Source organism: Hibiscus syriacus, unplaced genomic scaffold (genome assembly GCF_006381635.1).
Source record: "Hibiscus syriacus cultivar Baekdansim isolate YM2019G1 unplaced genomic scaffold, ASM638163v2 tig00112674_pilon, whole genome shotgun sequence".
NCBI lineage: Eukaryota > Viridiplantae > Streptophyta > Magnoliopsida > Malvales > Malvaceae > Hibiscus > Hibiscus syriacus.
In genome coordinates this window covers 227,091-248,333 of record NW_024063380.1, presented here as the reverse complement: position 1 = coordinate 248,333, position 21,243 = coordinate 227,091, and the positions used below count along the sequence as shown (strand labels likewise).

Here is a 21,243-nt window from a genome sequence, read left to right as displayed (position 1 = left end):
TTGTAGGAAAATTGGGCCACATCCAACAGCTTTGGCCAGTCTCGTTGGTTGGTACTCACGTAGTGCCTCAGATAGATCTCTAATAGAGCATTCACTCACTCAGTTTGCCCATCGGTTTGTGGATGAACTGCGGTGGAAAAGTTCAAGCTCGATCCCATTAGTTTGAACAACTCCGTCCAGAACTTCCCAGTGAACCGCGTGTCCCGGTCACTAATGATGGTTTTCGGCATTCCCCAATACTTCACTACGTGCTTAAGGAAAAGTGAGCGGCCTCTACAGTTGGACACACCTTAGACGCGGGTATGAACGTCGGCATACTTCGAAAACCTGTCAACCACAACCATGATACTTGAAAGTCCATCAGTTTTGGGCAAACCAATAATAAAATCCATGGAAATACTCTCCCATGGGTGTTCAGGAATGGGCAACGGTTGTAGCAGTCCCGCTGGTTTTTTTGCCTCGATTTTGTCTTGTTGGCATACAAGACAAGTCTTCACATAGGCCTGCACATCTTCAGCCATGTGCGGCCAATAGTATTGCTCCGAGAGTAATGCCAATGTTCGATCAACTCCCGGATGTCCCGCCCACTTGGAATCATGGCATTCCTTCATGAGCTCCTTGCGTAACTTCCCATATCGGGGCACAAAGAGACGATGGCCTCGGTGGTAAAGTAATTCTTCTTCGAGCCAAAACTCCCGGGTTCGCCCCTCCTTTTCTCCCTCAATGATTCGTTCGGCCACAGGATCATAGGGTAATCCTTCTTTGATCCTCTCGAGGAGAGTACCTTCCACAATTTTGATGGCATACCTCTGACTTAAGCCATCTGCTACACAATTCACCTTCCCCGGCTTGTACTCCAAGGAAAAGTCGAACTCGGCAAGAAACTCTTGCCAACGAGCTTGCTTGGGAGAAAGCTTCTTCTGGGTGAAGAAGTAACTGTTGGCAATATTGTCCGTGAACACCACGAATTTGGACCCAAGCAAGTAGTGTCTCCATGTCCGCAAGGAGTGTACAACTTCTGTCATCTCCTTCTCATGAACCGAGTACCTCCGCTCGGTCTCATTGAGCTTCCGGCTCTCGTATGCAATTGGATATCCCTCTTGCATGAGGACTCCACCAATGGCAACATCGGATGCATCGGTGTAGACTACAAAAGGCTTGGTGTAGTCTGGCAACACCAACACGGGCTCATTCACCATGGCCTCCTTGAGCTTTTCAAAAGCATCTTGGCATTTCGTGTTCCATTCCCACGCCTTGTCCTTTTTGAGTAGCTCGGTCAGAGGTGTGGCAATCTTGGAATAGCCCTTCATGAATCATCGGTAATAGTTGGCTAATCCCAAGAATGCTCATAGTTCAGTCACCTTGGTGGGTGGCTTCCACTCGTCAATCGCCCGAATCTTGTCCTTGTCCATCTGGAGCTTACCTCCTCCAACAATATGGCCTAGGAACGGCACTTCCTTTTGTGCAAACGAGAATTTTTCCTCCTTGACATAAAGCTTGTTCTCTCGTAAGACTTGGAACACCCTCCTCAAGTGTTCAATGTGTTCTTCCAAGGTCTTACTATACACAACGATGTCATCAAGGTAAACTACAATAAAATGATCAAGAAAGGGTTGTAGTACCTTGTTCATTAACGTGCAAAAGGTTGCAGGAGCATTGGTGAGACCGAAGGGCATCACAAGGAACTCATATGAACCGTAGCGTGTTACGCAAGCAGTCTTTGGTTCATCGCCTTTTGCTATCTGAACTTGGTAGTATCCGAACCGTAAATCTAACTTGGTGAACCACCTTGCACCGCCAAGTTGATCGAACAAGTCAGCAATCAATGGGATCGGGTACTTGTTCTTCACGGTGAGCTTATTCAAAGCTCGATAGTCGATGCACATTCTGAGTGAGCCGTCATGCTTCATTTGGAATAACACCGGTGCACCATAGGGGGACTTGGATGGTCGGATGTATCCGGCATCGAGGAGATCCTTTAATTGTTTGCGCATCTCCTCTAATTCGAGCGGAGCCATTCGATAAGGAGCCCGAGCGGGTGGCTTCGCATTCTCCACAAGCTCAATCTTGTGATCCACCTCTCTTTTCGGTGGCAAATGCTTCGGTAGCTCAGTTGGCATTACATCTCTAAACTTCACCAATACTTGTCCCACTTCAGTTGGGACTTCCTCGGTCAATGTGGGTTTAATTCCCACCAATGAAGCCACAAAGGTGGGTTCTTCTTTGCACACCCCCTTTGAGAATTGGATTGCGGACAACATCTTGGCCATGATTTCGGGCCCTCGGCTCACTGGAATAATGCATTGTTGCTTTTGGATCCAGGATGCACAAGCAATCGGCAAAAGGCACTGGGAAAGCATTTATTTGGTCCAAAAAACTTAACCCAAGAACAAAGTCGAAGTCATCGAGAGGGATTACCTTGATGGCTTTCTTTCCGGACCAACCTCCGACGGTTAGGTCGATTCCCTTTGCGACCCCCGCAATTGGAACTTCTTCGGCATTCACGATTTTGATGGATCCCGTTTCCTTCTCCACATGAAGGCCAAGTCTCTTGGCAATTTGTTCGGACATGAACAATTCTGAGGCACCTATGTTCACCAGTGCGCTCATCTTTTGGCCTGCGACGGTGATGTCTACGTACATCAATCCTTTCTTCTTATGGCCCTTCTTGACCTCCATGGTGCTAAGGATGGAGCCAAGATTGAGAGTCTCACTCTCCACCCCATCGTTCTCCTTGATGGCAGCAACTTTCACAAGTTAAGGACAATTTTTTTCATATGATTTCCTCCACTACTGAAGCACGCTAATTCCCCCTTCTTCTCCCAAGGATTGAAGAGCTTTTTGGGTCGATCATTCGGCTTCCCATGACTTCCCGTTGGCTTATGAAAGTTGCCTTTGGCCTTCTCTCCCACTATTACCCTTGGGTTTCGAGTTGGATTAGGGAGAGTCGGTCTTCTTTACTTCAAACGGGGCGATGGCCTCGGCTGCATCTAACACCTTGGAGAGTTCGGTCACTCCCCTCCTTTGGATCTCCATGTTGGCCCAACGTTGTAATCCATCCATGAATGCAAAGTATCCTTCTGACTCGCCCAAGTCTGGGATTTGCATCTTGATCTCCGTGAAGTTTTTGACATATTCCAAGATAGAACGATCGTGCCTCAATTGCTTTAGTTTTGCTCGAGCTTCGAGTACAGTATTTTTTGGATAGAAATGTTCATTGAGTTCTCCCACGAACTCTTCTCACGTTCCGATTGGATTCGTACTTTCGGAACACCTACGACGCCACCATAACATAGCAACATCGTTAAGATAATTGGAAGCAACATTTACCTTGGTGGTATCATCCTCGATACCCATGCCACGGAAGAATTGCTCCATGCCCCAAATGAAATTCTCCACATCTTGGGAATTTCGACTCCCCTTGTACTCCTTCGGCTTAGGGACGTCGATCCTGGGTCTTGGTGCTTGCGCCTCCCCAGTCACTCCATTCAACACGGCAGCCTTGTAGACGAACAGCTCGCTCTTGAGCTCCTTTACCTCCCGCATTATTTCGGCCCTCATGGCCAAGTACATGCTCTCGAGGCCTCTGGTACGCTCGTCTACGTTCTCCGTCAACTCGCTGATGAGTGCTTGGGTTTCTTCACGGAGTACATCCTCTACGGACTCCACCTTCTCTAAGCGAGATTCAACCGAGTCTTGAATCTCTTAGACTTCATTATATCGGTCTTCTAATCTACCGAACCTTTGCTCGAACGAGGCCACGATATCCTTAGAGCTCCCTCGTTTCTCTTTGCCATGGCAGCGCGAGTCTCCATCACTTTGCTTGTGGGGACCTCGTCTTGGTTGTATTGTTCCATTTCCCGTAGAACTAGCTCTGATACCACTTGTCACGCCCTTGGAACTTTGACGCCTCGGAACGTGCGGCCTTAGTCGCTTTCTTAATGATTGCGGCTAAGTAAGCCTGAAAATATCCCAAGCAAGGATGCTTAGAACCTCGACGGAAGCTAGACAAGAGAACTAGCACAAGAAGGAAGATAATAAAGCTTTGAGAGAAGAATACTCTTATGATTTCTCAAAGTGAAGGAGTGAGTACAAATGAGGAGGGGAGGCCTCTATTTATAGCTAAAGTTCCCCTCAATGAACGGCTAAGATCTAATTACATCGACGGTCGAGATTAATCTTTACCTACAAAAAACAAGTGAGCATTATCTATACAAATTTAAATGCCACCTAAGTCTTTGTGGCTTCTAGAAGGTCCAAACCCCCATTTGGGCTACTTCTCATGGGCTAACCTCGGTGGTGGGCTTTGGTCCGTGACATTATTCTATAGATAAAGATGGACATATGCATAAATAAATATTCATAATATTCCCTTTTGAATATTTATGAAGATAATGTGTATCGTTAAAACTTACTAGGACCCTGTTTGGGATTGCTTTTGCCAGCTTAAAATCATTTATTCAAGCAAAAGTAACCTTAAATAAATGCACTTTTAACTAAAATTTGACGTTTCAAACGAGATTTTAGATCCAAACTCAAAAGTTGGGATTTTGAACCTTTTGAGATTGAAAATCTCAATTGGGTTGGAAATATCAATTTTAACATTCATTAAATGGGTGGGATGTACTATCTGACAAATAATAAAAGCTTATTCTATAAATAAAAAAAGGATTTTTTTTCTTCGTCTCACATCTTCTTCTTTACGGTGGGGGAGGTTGTTGTGCAAAATTCAAAGAAACAAGTACATATATCTTGTATGTTTTTGTATTATTTTTATATATAAAAATATTATTAATGCGTTATCTTAAAAAAATTTATATTTTTATTATAGTTTAAGTTGATATATTTCAAATATCATAGTATTAATAAGTGCAAATATAATTTAAATGTTATATTTTTTAATTTACAATACAATATCTAAAATGGACATTTTGTCTTTTTAAAATCAATTTTTAACAGCAATCCCAAACAATTAATTTTTGAACTGCACTTTTTAACACTTTCAATGGCAATGCCAAAAAGGCCCTGAAATAAAAGTCATGTGAAAAAAAATTTAATGAAAGAAAGAGAGTACACATATATTAAATATGCATAACATGTTACTTCATTAAAAACCTTATCAGGAAAACCTTATGGGACAAAACCTTAGTTAAAAGAAAAGGAGTACAACACGTATTTACTCCTCCTAATGACAATATAACATAAGATCGTTGAGTATTACAATTTAATATTTGAATACAATCTTTAAATGTTCAAGTAAAGATCTTTCAAATTACCATTTAAATGGATTCGTCGAATATTCATATTTCTATTCTTTTGAAGATCTCGTGGGAGGAAATTTTAGGGAAACATATTTTATATGATGTATTCTCTTTTCGAATGAGCTATACATTTATCTTTGTGCAAGATAGTTGACATATTATCACGTAGAACCAATTCTCATATCTTCTGGATATGTTGGGTTAATAGTTTTATCTAAATATTTTCTCGACCTATCTTGTGTATAGTAATTATCTATAGATCATTTTATAAGCATCAAATAATGTTTGAATATTTAAAGGTAATGATCTTGTAATACTTAGATAGTGCTTTTGGTCCAACTAAAATGTGGTGCTTCTAAATCAACTAAGATATAGTGATTATAAACCAACTAAGATTTGGTACTTCAAGACCAAGGATTTATTCATACATTGACAATCTTTCAACCATTGGGAGTACTCTATAGTTTTATTCATATTGAATCTCTTTAATATCCTTTCAATATGTTTCTATTCATAGACAAAATTCATATTTAAGTACTTGATTTACAAATCGAAAAAAAAAACTTGATTTTAAAATTTGTATTTCAAATATTCTCTTTAAACAAATAAGATGTTTTTGATGCTCTTTAAAAAATTTATTTTGAAACTCTTTAGGAGTTCCAATTCAAATTATATAATAGTTATCATAATTTGATATTGATGTCTTTATAAAGATACATGAGTAAGTAAGCTCTCATCGATTCGAAGGTACCTTGTAAATTTGGATTGATTAATTTCATCTAAATATTTAATCAAATATATTTTTAGAAATTTCCAATGAATTTTCAAATGCTTCTAGCATTTTGATCATTTGGAGATAAATATCATTATATAAGATTTTCTAAATTGTATTTTATATCTTACGACTAATCATTTATAATCCACTTGTATTACACATTTAGGGATTTAAAAGAGAGGGAGAGAGGGAGAGAGAGAGAGAAAAAGAATGGAAACCGTAGATATTTGTCAATTGAATTTAGAGTTTAGGTATGAGGATGATTCAAATCGTATTTTATATGTACGTATAATAATTTATAACCCACTTGTATTTCACATTTGGAGAATTTTTTTAAAAAAAGAAAGAAAAAAAAGAGGAAAAGAGAGAATAAAAATTGAATCCGTAGATATTCGTCGATTGGTATCCAAATCTAAATCCAAGGGGGTAAAAACACTGGTAAAAAAGAAGTAAAATTAATATTGAGAAAAAGAGAAGTAATGGGAAATTGGAATGGTTAAAAAAGAGGTACCCTTGGACATTCTTGAGGGTTTGATTTAATCTGGATAAGGCTTTCTTTGTTATTCATGGTTTTGTTATTCCTTGCTCCTCTCTCCTTTGTTATTTTCCTTTTCTTCTTTCAAACCCCGTTTTGCAAAAAGTTTTCTGAAATAACAAACAATTTTAAGTTTGGGAAAGTGTAAGGAGCGGACACTGTTTCATTTCACTAGCAAAACACAATATTCATCTTCTCCGCTTAATACAATAATCGAAACTCAGTTTAATGGGAACCCTGAATTTTTCCCATGTCCCTCAAATGGGATTTATGAAATACCCCCAACAAAAACAGAAGAATCTTGAGCTACCTAGTACTGTCACTTGTGGGCTTAGAGGAGGAACAAGGAAACCCTTGTGGAAATCACGGGTGCTTTCCACTGAAGCCATCCAAGCTGTTCATTCCCTCAAGTTAGCCAATTCCGATTCCAAATTACACCATGTTTTCTCCACCAGGCTTTCCAGGTTACTCAAAGCTGACCTTTTGGACACTTTGGCCGAGTTACAGAGACAAAACGAATTCCCCTTAGCCCTCAAGGTGCCCCTTTTTACATCTATGTTTTAAAATATCTCTTGAACTGCCTAGATGAATTGGGAGGAACCCCTTAAAGCTATATGTATTATCATTAATCTTCATGCTTAAATGTTACTTTTATTTTGCTTTTCAGTTTTTTATACTGGTTTAGGTCTTTGAATTGAAGTGGAAGAACCTTTAAATCTATATATATTAGGATTTGTTTTCATGTTTAAATTTTGACTTTTCTCTTGTTTTCCAGTGTCTGCTTTGTGGGTTTTTAGTTGAAGTGATGTCAGGGTTTAGGAGTTTGAATAGAAATGGAAGTAACCCTTTGAAGCTATATGTATTGTAATTCATTTTCATGCTTAAATTTAAACTTTTATCTTGATTTTCAGTTTTCAATTATGGGTTTTTAGATGTAATGTTGTCAGATTTTAGGTTTTTGAATTGAAATGGAAGGAACCCTTTAAATTTGAATTTATATGAATTATGATTCGTTTTCATGTTCAAGTTGTAACTATTATCTTGCATTTCAGTTTTCAAATGTGTTTAGGTCTTTGAATTGAAATGGAAGGAACCCTATTAATCTATATTGATTATGATTCATTTTCATGCTTAATTTATAATTTTTGTCTTGATTTTCAATTATGGTATTTTAGCCGAGATGATGTCGGGATTTAGGTTTTCGAATTTGTGAGGAAGGAAGTATGGTACAAACCAAGCTTGTCTTTGTACTGTGACATAATTAAGCTGTTGGGAAAGAACAAAATGACTGAAATGGCTGAACAACTTTTTGCTGAACTAAAAGAAGATGGCTTGAAACCGAATACAAGGGCATACACCGAGTTGATTGGAGCATATTTGCAAGTCGGTTTGATCGAGAAGGCGATGGAGACATATGACAGACTCAAGGCATCTGGTTGTTTCCCAGATAAGTTAACCTTCACAATTTTGATTAGAAACCTCGAGAATGTGGGGAAAGAAGAGCTTGCAGCGGTTTTAAAGAAGGATTGTAATGAATATCTGGATTACCCTGAGAGATTCCTCGAAGATGTTCAAAAGAAACATGTATGAGTATCCCATTTCCTTTGTACTTAGTTATATATATATATATATGTATGTGTGTGTGCGCGCGCGCGCGCGCGTGTGTACGTGCCTCATATATCTTGCAATTGAAACTTATGAGTGCATTTATAAAACTATGTTTTTCTAATGGTGATGCAAGGAAGGGAAATCATTTAGGAGAAGCTTAGGAAGAAATCTCTTACCCCATTTGTTATTTGAAGATCACATGATACCGGAGAAAGAACATGTAACCAAAAGCTCTAGATGTTTGGTAAGAGTGGAAAGAACATGATGTAATATTAGGACAGATTGGACATCATTTTAGGTTATTGTCCATGAGAAATTAGGCTTTGCTTGAAATGGATGTCGTCGAGAGAAGAGTGAAAAAAATGATGTTTTCATTCATGCTTGGTTACAGAGAGAAGTGAGGAGACAGTATTGCTGTTGATAGGAGGATTGGGCTTGCACGTTGATTAATATCATTACGAATACGGACTACCGTGTCATTGCTTAATGTATTTGATAAATTTGTAGTATTTTTTAGGCGGATTTTGCTTTTCAAAGTGTCTGAATTGCTTGCTTTTCTGTTTCAGTCGAAGAGGCAGCAACTGGATCTTGTTTGACAATTTGCAGTCCGAAGGTGACGGAGGTCGTGGCACCATTAGTGTAGATTCAAGCTTCAAGCAAGCATGACCCGGTCCGGCTCGGCTCTCATATGAGATGTCGTTTGAAGATTTTAATTAATGCGGATGGACTTGTGTAGAAAAGTTGTTCTCAATCAACCCCACTCCTGATTTTGTGTATCTGCTCAATGTTTTGGGTTGAAGTTAGGATTCATGGTCTTGATCAACATCGCCCATACTTTGTGTCTCTGTATGTTATGTAGGAAGTGTATCAAGAACAACATTATAGATTAATTGCTTGATTTATGTGTTTTAACAGATTGAATTCTGATGTTGTCGAAGAAAAAAATGCCCTTATACACACACATGCATGCATGCTTGAAGAGTAAATTGCAGCATCATATTTTTTTTTACCATGCCCAGATATGTGCTTGGCTAATTGCTCATTACTATAAAGCCTTAATGATTCCTTAGACTCGGTAATTCAATTGTAGTAATGCAAAGCTCTTCAACAAGATCCTGATCTATACATATAGAGGTGTAAATGAACTGAAATTGAACGAATAAAGTTATGTTTGTGTTCGTTTGTTTATTTTTGAATGTGTTCGTGTTTGTTTATCTTTTTTTTTCTAAAGGTATTCATGTTTGTTCAGAATTCACGAACATATTCATTTAGCGCTCGCAAACATATTATTTTACGTTAGTGAACATATTTGTTTAATGTTCGTGAATATGTCTGTTTAATGTTTGGAAACCAACACTCTCTTTTTACTCCTTTATTTGCAAGTTAAAGAAAGTAGTAAAATTACATCACTAGTCCTTAAGTTTCTTAGATTTTACAGTTTAAACTCCAAAGTTCACCTATAATTAATTTAGTTTTTCTTTTCACCAATATTTAAAATGTAAAAAAAGAAGAAGGAAAATTGAGTAAACAATATTATAAAAAAATTTATAAATGAGTCGAGAAATGAATTTGTTAATGAACATAAATGAACCCAAAAGTTTCTAATTTTTTCCATATAAATTATATATATATAATATAAAAGAAAAATGACAACCCTTTTAGAAAGGTTTTGACATCATTTGAAAAAGAAACTGACCCCATATTTTAAAAATAATTTAACAATAAAATTTTAAAATTCAATTTTCTCATTTTACTTTTTTTTTCATATGATTTTTAAATTTGACATCCCAATTTTTTTTAGTTCCATCCCTGAATGAATCGAACACACCTATATTCATACCATTCGTTTATTAAATGAACATAAAATTTTATTCATATTTATTTATTTATTTTTATTTAATTTAATAAACAAATGTTTTGTTCATTTACACCTCTATATACATATGAGTAGTTATGTCAAACATGTTGGTCGGGTTAAGAACTGGCATGACTATGTCCGAATAAATGCAATGGGAGTGAACGTGTTTGTACTCGCAATGGCCTTGTCTATTTCAGCATAGGACCTTTTCTTCTCTTTGCAACGGTGGTATGAAGTAAGACCAACAAGAACAAGACAATTAACAATATTTTCCATATGCCACCATTATGGATTGGTTCAAAAATTATTATCTGAATACACAAACACCGTTCTCTTTAAGATCTATTGATGAAATTCAAAACTTGTTATGCAAGGAAAAGTGTTCTTTCTTACTTTCCAAGGTTGACGTGTATTACATGTAACCTATGTTACCCAGAGTCATAATTTTCCCTAAAGTTATTTGTATTCATTAACTGTGGCCGACACATATTTGAACATGGACCTATGAAACCTCCAGATAAATAAAAAAACCTAGAAAAACATGTTCATGCCTATCTGAATCACTTTTATCAACAAACAAAGAGAGTTTAAAAGAGAGGAAAATCGAATAAATAAATAACATTAAATATAGGCTCAACTAGCTAAGTGGCTGGGAGACTTGTTAAACATACTGTGCCATACATAAGCCCTAGAAAGTACGGTTTCAAGCTCTTGGCATGTCCAGTTTTGAGTTGGAAGGCGTTGAAGGAAGAATACCATCTCCTGGAAGTCAAGCTTTTGAAGTTTATCTGACCACTGAAACATATAGGACAAAGCATTCATCAATCAGGGTTTTGCCAGTTTTGTTGCGATTGTGAACAATCATGACGAGGAAAATGTTTGAGGAGGCATCTGGCATTAAAGAATCATTAAAACAAAAAGAACTGCAATTGAATGGTTAGGTATAACAAAGTAAACCTCATCTATGTTGATCAGGCTCTTTCATTTTGCTTGAAGTACACGAGTCAATGCATATTAGGATATGGGTATGGGACATGACACACCAAGGAACATACCAGTGTTGACGTATCCAATACTCACACCCAAGTTCGTGTAACATAGAAGCTTATCAGCAGAAAATGGAAAAGTTGCAAAGTGTTGTTCCTTCTGAACCATGCAGAAGCGAAGTTCAAAGTTGAACATTCTAACATAAATGATGCATGTAAACAGGCTGACTCAGCAATCTAGGAAAACAAGCAAGACTATAAATTTGAATAATGTAAATTTGTGAGAATACAAGCTTTTAGGCATATGAAGTAAGCCGTAAGAGATGCTCACTTTTAGTTTGATGTCCTCAATCCAATATCTTGCCCTTTGTCATCATCTATGTTACTCGGACTAGGGTGTCAGTGTCGGATATGGATATGTTCAAAAAATTTTTCTTCTGTTTTTCCACATATTTCAAAGGTACTTGGATATGCCCATACCTATGTCTAGATATGCATCAGATATCTGTTGGACATTGGTACTTCAAGAAAAATGAAGTCTCGGAAAACATAAGCAATCATCATCTTTGTGACAAAAGAAATGGTGATTATTTCTCTATTAGATAAGGAAAAGAAAGAACATACACACACCGACAAACATCATTTTAATTGAACAATTACCAAAGTTGAATCTCCTTAAGGTTGCAAAATGCAGTCAAAGATGAAAGCTAGTAAAACAGTTCAGCACAAAGGAAGCTAGAGTGCACACCGTTAAAAGAAAACTGGCAAATATGTAGACAAGGAAATCTCGCAGTGCATCTCCTTCAGCAAGATACGTGTCCAATAGACAGGTTACTAGATGAAAAGGAATCTATTAAACAAACAAAATAAATAAATAAAAGTCGGAGCATTTGGTCAATCATACATAAAAAAATTGAAATGCAGGATAAACCAATGAATGTGGGTAATGCAATGAGACCTTACCTCACGTATAAGCAACCAGTTGAACCAGCGAAAAGCAAATTGAAGATATTCAAGTGCTTGGTCCTCCATATGTCTATAAACAGGTTCTGGTACACGTTAAAGAACAAAGAAGTTAATAAGACAAAGAGATGAAATTAGAACATGAAAACATAAACAAAAATTTATGTCAATATGAAAATTGCAAACACATTATATAGGGGAATATTACATAAGGACATAACATCTTTCTTTCCATCATAACCAAACAAAGAAAGTACCCAAACACAGCCCCCCACCCCTTTCAGCCACACACAATAAAGAGTAATAATAATAAGCCGGTTCTTTTTCTCTAACATCAAGAAAAAGGAAGTGCTGCACATGCATTCCCATCCTCTTGCTTTCTTAGGAACTATTATGAAACAAAATTTGCTTGGTAAATGATGACTTAAAATCCCTTCATAAAGCAAAAAGTGGTTGAACTCATAAAAGGAGAAATTTTAGGGAGAGAAATGAAAGGTCTCTATAGAGTTTACCATCAATGCGCCTAAACAACTCCTTCAGCTTAAATACAAGCCTCTGGATTCCCGGTTGAGCAAATGTGTAATGGTCTTTCATACCATCAAGCAACTTTGATAAGCACCAGTAGCAATCAGCTTCTATGTCGGATATCTTCTCAAAAGGCATATCAGACATTGACCAACTATCTATGCTCCCTCCAAAGTACTCCGATAAGAAAACAACTAGAAAGGGCGTTACAAGATCATTTATCCCCTGCACATATCCACTTGCAGGATGCCGAATGGCCCTGCACATGAAGTTGAAATGCAGCATCAGTTACCCACAAAACAACACCAGTATCTCAAAAGTTGCTTCTAAGAAAACATAAATCAACGTCAAAAAACTGGACTAGAGGCCAAACTGGTCAGACCTCCGTTCCTGGTTCAACCAGGCAATTCAATGTTTCCTTGAGTTTTTAATGTTTAAATACTTTAAACACTCAATTTAATTTAAAATTAACTATAAAAGTAGTTAATAATTAAACAATAAAATGCATTAAGATTAGTATTAATATCTTAGTATAAACCAGGAGATTAAAAGTGTATATCTCAAAAATTACAAATAAATAGAAAACCAGCATTTTACCATCCAGTCCGGTGTTTTAGTGGTTGAACAGGTTTATATAATCAAACATTTCATAATTAAAAACCAAAGTACTACATTTAAAAAAATATTGAGTTTTGCATAAGAAAGCAATCAATAATTGTGAATTCATCAACTCAAATAGTATCTTACCACGTATAAAGAATGCGCTCCATGGATTTTTGAACTTGAGCTTGCTGAAAGAAAGCCACATCAGGTACCGTCCTGGGACAATCAACAGCAATTTAACGAACAGAATAGACAGAGATTTTAAATCAAGCATAGAAAGCCAACAATCAAGTTTGAGAATAAAATAAGGGTAAAGGTACCTGGCGAAGCATACTAATCTCATCAGCTGACCGTTCAGTGTCAGGAATGTCATAAAATTGACCAACACAATCAAGATACTCAACGCGTTTCCTCCTTAGAGCTCCCTCCCTTCTATCTGAATTAGCTGGCGCATATCCCTGTTGTCAGTTCATACAATTTCAGACCAGTAACCAAATTTATTTAATAAAGACAATCTGGTAAAATATTAGTTAACCCAGAATATTTAATATGAGACATGCAGATTTTTTTTGTCTAAAAAGTGGCTTCAATGGTACCATTAATTGGAATACAAAGTCAGCAAAACAATACAACAAAAGGAAAGCCAGCCCCCATAAGATATTGCATTTGGAACAAACAAAAACCAAATAACTCCTAAAACTCTCTAGAAGGTTAGGAGCTTTTGGGGATCCCATTAGTTCTCAGGTGTGTTTCCATCGTCCGCCGACGCTAATCATCATTGACCGCCGTCCGCCGCCATACTCCGGTCATCTTTCGCCGCCATTTTTCTCAGGGAAGTTCATCTCGTCACTGTGATTCTACTTTCGAACTTAGTTTTGCGAAAAAAATCCTTCAAACGGCGCAGATCTACCGTTGAAGGTCGTTTCTTCATTTTCGTCAGGGACTTTTGTAGACCGTTCTCTCGACACCGCTGGCAACAAAAGGTACACATTTCGACGATCGGCCGATCTAGAAAGCCCGATCACCATTAGCCCGCGTGTAGATCTCACGCGCCGCCACAAAGTACAGTCTCTTATTCACGCGTCGGCACGTGAGGGCGCGTGGACAACCATTTCCAGCACCGATTTTATTACCGCTGTCTCTGGAGGATTCCGACCATACCCTGCCAGAAGTTCTACAAAATTCCCACTTTTCAATTCCAGGAGGTTTCAACTTCGTTACTCCGGCAGTACTAAAAGTTAAGTCTGAATCTGTTTTCTAGTCTTTGATTTTAAGTTGATTTGTGAAATATGAGCGATCATTTCAACGGGTTTTGGGATGGAACTAAAAATAATTACGAGAGTAACAACAGTAGTGTCTGGAGGAAGGATAACAATTCGTGGGGGAAGGAAAAATACATACCAATAAAAAAGGGAATTAGGGCTGGATGTTATATGCTATTTGTTGAAAATATTCCTGAGAATCTTCATTGGGAAAAGCTTAGCTCTCTGTTTTGCATCCATGGAAAGGTGATTGATGCTTTCATCCCTTCTAAAAAATCTATACGGGGGATTCTCTTTGGATTTATCAGATTTGCTACATTTGAAGAAGCCAACAAAGCAATTGTTAGGATGGATGGCTCTTTCATTTTGGACGCAAGATTGGAGTTTCGATGGCAAAATATAAGCCCAGGCAATCCTTTTGGAGAAGTACTAATACATCCTTTCAGTGGAAGGATAGGGAGGTTGCTGACAAGAAGAGTTACCTATCCTCGATAGAAGGGGTGGTTAATGAAGATAAATTACGAGTACTGGAAAATTGCCTTGTGTGTTGGTGTAGATAATTTGTCTTCATCTCGAACCTTGCAAGACAAATGCATGAAAAAGACCTTAAGGGTTTTTCGTTGATGAGAGCTACTGGAAATGTTATCCTAATGTGTTTTGAAACCTCGATGTTACTGAGTAGAATGCAGGTAGAGAATTCGGAATCTCTAGCAGTGTGGTTCGACAGGTTTGAATCATGGTTAAAAAACTTGATAGTAAAGAGTCGGCGTATATGATTGGTTTGTGAAGGTATTCCTTTTCATGCTTGGAGTTGGGATACCTTTACAAACATTGCATCAAAGTGGGGGAAAATTATTTCAATAGATGAAAAGTCCCAATATCTAACTTCTTTTGATCGGGTAAAAATCCAAATCTTCTCAAATATCATCTCTAGAATTGATGAGGTAGTACGATTGAAGGTTAAAGGTCAATCGTTTAACATCCTGGTTCGCGAAATTGATCCGAGTTTCAAGCCTATTCCTTGGTTTCCTGAGGAAGATGAAGAAGACATGATTGCCCATGACAACGACGAATCCAAAAATCCAATGTCGATCATGGCTCCATTGGCAATCCCTATGCAACATCCCAAAAGTCGGGTTCGTGACCAAAATAGAATTTTTGGAAACTTTGAAGCATGAATCCAAAAGATTGAGAAATTTAGGGACTTTTTTTATAGGAGGTGGAGGCCTCGTTAAAAACCCCTTCTTGATTAAAGGAACACCGATCGGTTTTCCTTAATCAGCAGAAGGAGGAAAAGAGTGCCTCAAATTTTATTAATAACTAAAAGATTAAGAAATTCAGGGACTTAATTGGTAATATTTTGTGCATGATGGTTTCGTAAATAATTGATTGTAACACCCTCAACCCGTATCCGACCCAAATACGAGTCTGGGGTGTCACATTGACATTTCAAACTTTGACTCTTGACAGAATTCAAAGAAAATTTAAAAACTTTCATTTTAAAATAAAAACTGTTTATTTACATAAATTGACCAAAATAACCAAAATCGATCAGAGCATATTCAGCTCAATCAATTAGTACATGCCAACTATGTTCAGATTAACCAAACACATTTAAATTATTTATTTTCTGATCTGAAACGTTGTAAGGAAAATGCTGACCTGTCTTGCTCCTCTAAACTTCTCTTCTTGCTTTCTAGAACCTACGTGTGAAACACTCACACGCTAAGTCTATGACTTAGTGAGGCATTAAACACATTAAAGTAACTTTAACTACTTAATCATTCATGAACATATCATATCATGCTATCACACAAAACAATATAGCATTTCATGTAATCAAATGTACACATATAACATCATCATATCAATCATATAATACAATTCATATCACAAAAGCATATACTTTACACGTAATATCTATGTTTATTTTTATCTCTTTGTTAACCCATGTACATCTGTGAGAACTGTAGATATGTGAGTCTATTGAGGTTGTGCACTATGTTGTCACCACATCTCGTATGGGGTCCCACTAGGGGCTATGAATTTTGTCCCGAAGGACCTATGTACTGTATTTGTCCCGAAGGACCACTCCTTAAGAACCATATACATATTTCAATGGATCACATATGTGTCTCACAAGACCCTGTAAATGTTCCAAAGAATACATATATGTCCCAAAGGACCACGTAGAACCCTCGACTCTTGGCATGCCAACTATACCTCTAGCTCTCTTTACACATAACATGGGCATTTTCACTTATATCATTTCACATATACATTTTCATATCACCTGTTCATATAAGCTCATAGCTTCTTTCACATATACATGTAAACATATAGCTTTTTTTCATATAATTCATATCACTTTTCATATAATTCACATGTTCACATATAACACTTATGACTATATTCATGCATAAATAAAAATCATATCACCCATATTAATATTCATAAAATCATGTAATCAAATGTTGGAAGTACACTCATCGCGAGTCTTTTCCACACACATCATATACTAATGCATATGCACTCACCTGAGCCTTACTAAGTTCTAATATACTTTTGTGATTTTCCCTTTCTTTCGATCGAATCTTAACTTGATGATCATTCCGGAACTTGTTCGTGTTCGATATCTACATAATCATACATTGATACATATCAGTATCCAATTGATATATTCTAAACTATCACTCCAAAGGATAAAAAGAAAGCTATTTTCAACTTTTAATAGAAGCATGCATCGATGCATCCCTAGACGAGTGTATCGATGCATCCCTAGACGGGTGCATCGATGCACTATCTATGCATCAGTGCATAAATCCCATTCGATGTTTGTATTTAGGGGATGCATCGATGCACTCCTTATGCATCGATGCACCAATTGCATTTGATGTTTCCATTTTAATGGGTGCATCGATGCACTCCCTGTGCATCGATACACACTGAACAATTTCTAGAGATTTACCCTTGATGCATCGGTGCACCTTGAATGTGCACGATGCACATAGCTCAGAATTCAATTTTAATCCCAAAAATCTACTCAAATCCACTCAAATGCTTCATCTTTCATCCTCTATCATGTTCTCAACTCACATACACATATTCAAACTCATTTATATTCATTAATCACCTCCTTAACATCAAAATCATATTCTCCATATGTAATTAAAGAATTACACTAAATTTCCAACATGTTCCAAAATCAATTCTACTGCTTCTAACTTCTTAATTAAACCCTTGACAAGTCAAATTCATCCTTGGAACTTCAAAAACCTTTTTATAATAAAAGTTCATTTATAACCCTTAATAGAAATTCCTTTCTAATTCTTTCTCTTTGGTGTTTTAAACTTATGTAAGATTTCCTTAAGCCTATATAACCCCCAAAGACTCAAATCCAACTTAAAACTCTCAAGAAATCAACAGCTAAATCAAACTTACCCTTGCTCTTGGCTTCCACGTGAAGAAGAAGAAGAAAGGAGAAGAGAACTCTCGAGAATTCTATCCCTTTCCACGTGTATTTATCCTACCAATCCTATTTTTAATTCATTTCTTGGTCAATTGACCCTTTTGCCCTTTATTTCCTTTAATAATTACTAAATAACCTTCATCATATATATCCATTAATCATTGAACTATTTCATTCTTCTACTTTAGTCACCATATTCTGAAACTTTACAATTTGGTCACTAACCCGGTATTGCGGATGTTACATTGATGGAGTAAGAAGTATAATGGTCATTTGAGAAGTAAGATTTTTATTTCCCCTTATAAGAAGAAGTAACCATGTGGATAAGGAAGGAAAAACGAAAGAAAGCTCTGAAGTTATCTTCTTCCTCCCGTGGGTGCTTGGCTAAAGGTGAGTTGGTCTTAAACTGTTTAATTCTTTCATTTTAAAGTTGGTTTTGATTTATGGAGTGATAAGAAAGCTTAAGCAAAACTTAAGGTAGCTTAAAACTCAAAGAATTTGAAATTATGGAGGATTGAATGTAAGAAGTGCATAAGTGAAAATTTGAATAAGGTTTAAATGAATTTGGAAGTTGAATTTGACTTGTCATAGGTGTAAATAAGAAGTTATAATTGTTAGAACGAAGTTTGGAGTACATGGAAAATTTAGTGAGATTCTTAGTTTTAAGAATTTGGATGATATATGGAAGATAATAAGATGTTGGAATGATAGAAGTTAGTTAAAATGTTTATAGTTGAGTTTGGTGGTAATAAAAAAGCTTTATATATGAAAATTTAGTGAAGTGTTAATGATTTTTCGGGTGAAACAGCCTGTTCTGGGCAAGGGGTACTGATACCCTATGAATGTGTACCGATACCCTAAGACCAATTTTGAAGAACATCTTCATAAGGTATCGATACCTAAAGTAGGGGTATCGATAGCATAGGTACCGATACCATCAGTCAGGTATCGATACATGTAAACATCGAATTTAAATTGTGTACCGATACCACAGTCGTGTATCGATACCCTTCTAAAAGGAAGTATCGGTACCATACATAGGGGTATCGATGCCACTTAAGGAAAAAATGGAAATTTTGTTCATTAAATAGTTAAGGATCGAGTTATAATGTTTAGGCTTCTGATAATTGTCCTGGAAATTATATTTATGTAGATATTGAGCCTAAACAAGTTCCAGAACAATTGACAAGTAAGATTGATCGAGAGCAAAGTTCAGACAAGTTGACAAGTAATAATCATCGAGGATAAGATAAGAGATCGGTATTGACTAGTGAGGCCAAGCGAGTGCTTACTACTAGATATACAAAGTTTTATGGAAATAAGACTTGCGATGAGTCTATTTCCATATTAAAGTGTATGAATTCATGAATACAAGCATGTGTTTGTTAGGATTTGTATATGTGCATAAGTATGACATAGATTATGTGATTAAAATTGATAATGTGTTGATATGATTGTGGTGTGTGACTTAGTACTTAAATATGATTGTATGTGTTATATGTTATATGATATAAGTGAGTACATGTTAATGTAATTATAAATGAGTATAAATGATATATGTGATAATATAAGAATTTGTTATAAGATCGATGATATGAACATAAGAGATCATATGAACATGAGATATGTGAATTATATGGAAGTGAACTACGTGACTAAGTGATCATATGAAAATGTGATAAAGAGCTATGTGAAATAACTATGTGATATTAATGTGTGAATGTATAATAAGATAAATGATAATGCCCATGTTATGTAATGAGAGCTAGAGGTATAGTTAGTATGCCAAGAGTTGAGGGTTCTACGTGGTCCTTCGGGACATATATGTAATTCTGCGGAACATATATGTGGTACTTCGATACACTTATTTGGTCTATTGTATTATGTATATGGTTCTTAAGGAGTGGTCCTTTAGGACATATATGATATGTGGTCCTTCGGGACATAGTGGTCCTTCGGGACAAATTCTAAGTGCCTCTAGTGGGAATTATACGAGCTGTGATGACAACATAAGTGCACAACCTCAAGAAACTCACATATCTTTAGTTCTCAAAAGTGTACATGGGCTAATAAAGAAATAATATAAATAAACTTAATATGATTGTTATATGTGATTGAGTACTTGGATATGAGTGTATGAGTTTCATTTATTGCATATGTTATAGTTTCTATATGAAACATGTTAGTATGATATATTTGGATATAAGAGAATATAATAAACTTATATGATATGTTATAAGAAATTACTTGAGAAATATAGTGAACTCTATAAGTATATATATATATATATATAGGTAATGAGGTGGTGGACTATATGACTAATGAGAATTGAGATAAAGTAGATAGTATATTAACTAGGAAACAAGTATATAAATAAGTATAAGAGTATATTAGATAAGCTGTGTAGGAAGGTTTATACGTTTAAATAGAACCGTGATCTAACCTTATTAAATTCTTAAGTGATATGAAATTTAGTATAAGGACCTAAGAAACCATATGAGAACATCAAGGGAATCAAATAACAATAAGTTATGCAAATATATGTTTATGTAACAAAATTATGTGAAAAATAAATTAATAGAATATAAGAAATTAGTATACAATAATATGATATAGAATATGTAACGAGAATTTATGGGTTAAATGTTAAATAGAAACATATGGAAATCAGAGATAAGATATGTGAAATTGTGAGTGAAATTATATGATTAGGAATTATGTAAATAAACAACTTAAATGATGATAATAGAATGTGATATAAGTTAAGTGGTGTAAAATTAAATGATTATAAGAATATGAAATAGTAAACACTCATATATGATATGATGTTATTTTGTATGCATGTATTTATTTTATGAAAGTGGATATGAGGTTGTATGATATGATAGCATGAAACATGCATTCATTGTTAGAAGTTATAGTTTATATTAAATGTTTTATATGCCTCACTAAGTCATAGACTTAACGTGTGAGTGTTTCACATGTAGGTTCCAGAAAGCGGGAAGAGAAGCGAAGAGGAGCAAGACAGGTCAGATTCTCCTTTCCACAGATCAGATCAGAATTGTATTTGAGTATATGTATTTGGTTATATAGAATGTAGTTGGCATGTAGTCTAAAGATTTAATTTGTATAAGCTCTGATATATTTTGTAAAACCAATTGATTTTAAATAAATGAAAAGTAATCATTTTCTTGAATTAGGAATTTAAAGTTTAGTCATTTTGTAAAGAAAAATGTTTGAAAAGTGAATGTGACACCTCAGACTCGGATCTGGGTTGGATACGGGTTGAGGTGTTACACTCTAATACTGAAATTGAAGCTCCACTCACTGGTCGATGTTCCCCTGAGGCTACACCAGGTTCCTCTCCACTTGGATTGATGGAAAACTTGTCGAATCAG

General features: G+C 36.1%; 1 protein-coding gene and 1 pseudogene across 1 annotated transcript; one reads left to right on the top strand and one right to left on the bottom strand.

Annotated features, from left to right (window-relative positions):
- The first annotated feature begins 6,620 nt into the window (after positions 1–6,620).
- Positions 6,621–9,097, top strand: LOC120182510 (protein THYLAKOID ASSEMBLY 8-like, chloroplastic). The gene is made up of 3 exons (XM_039187474.1): positions 6,621–7,108; positions 7,769–8,155; positions 8,746–9,097. Exons 1-3 carry the CDS (start codon positions 6,800–6,802, stop codon positions 8,773–8,775), a joined length of 726 nt encoding a protein of 241 aa, XP_039043405.1. The 5' UTR covers positions 6,621–6,799; the 3' UTR covers positions 8,776–9,097.
- Positions 9,098–10,578: 1,481 nt separating this feature from the next.
- Positions 10,579–21,243, bottom strand: part of LOC120182513 — a 16,571-nt pseudogene continuing 5,906 nt past the window's right edge.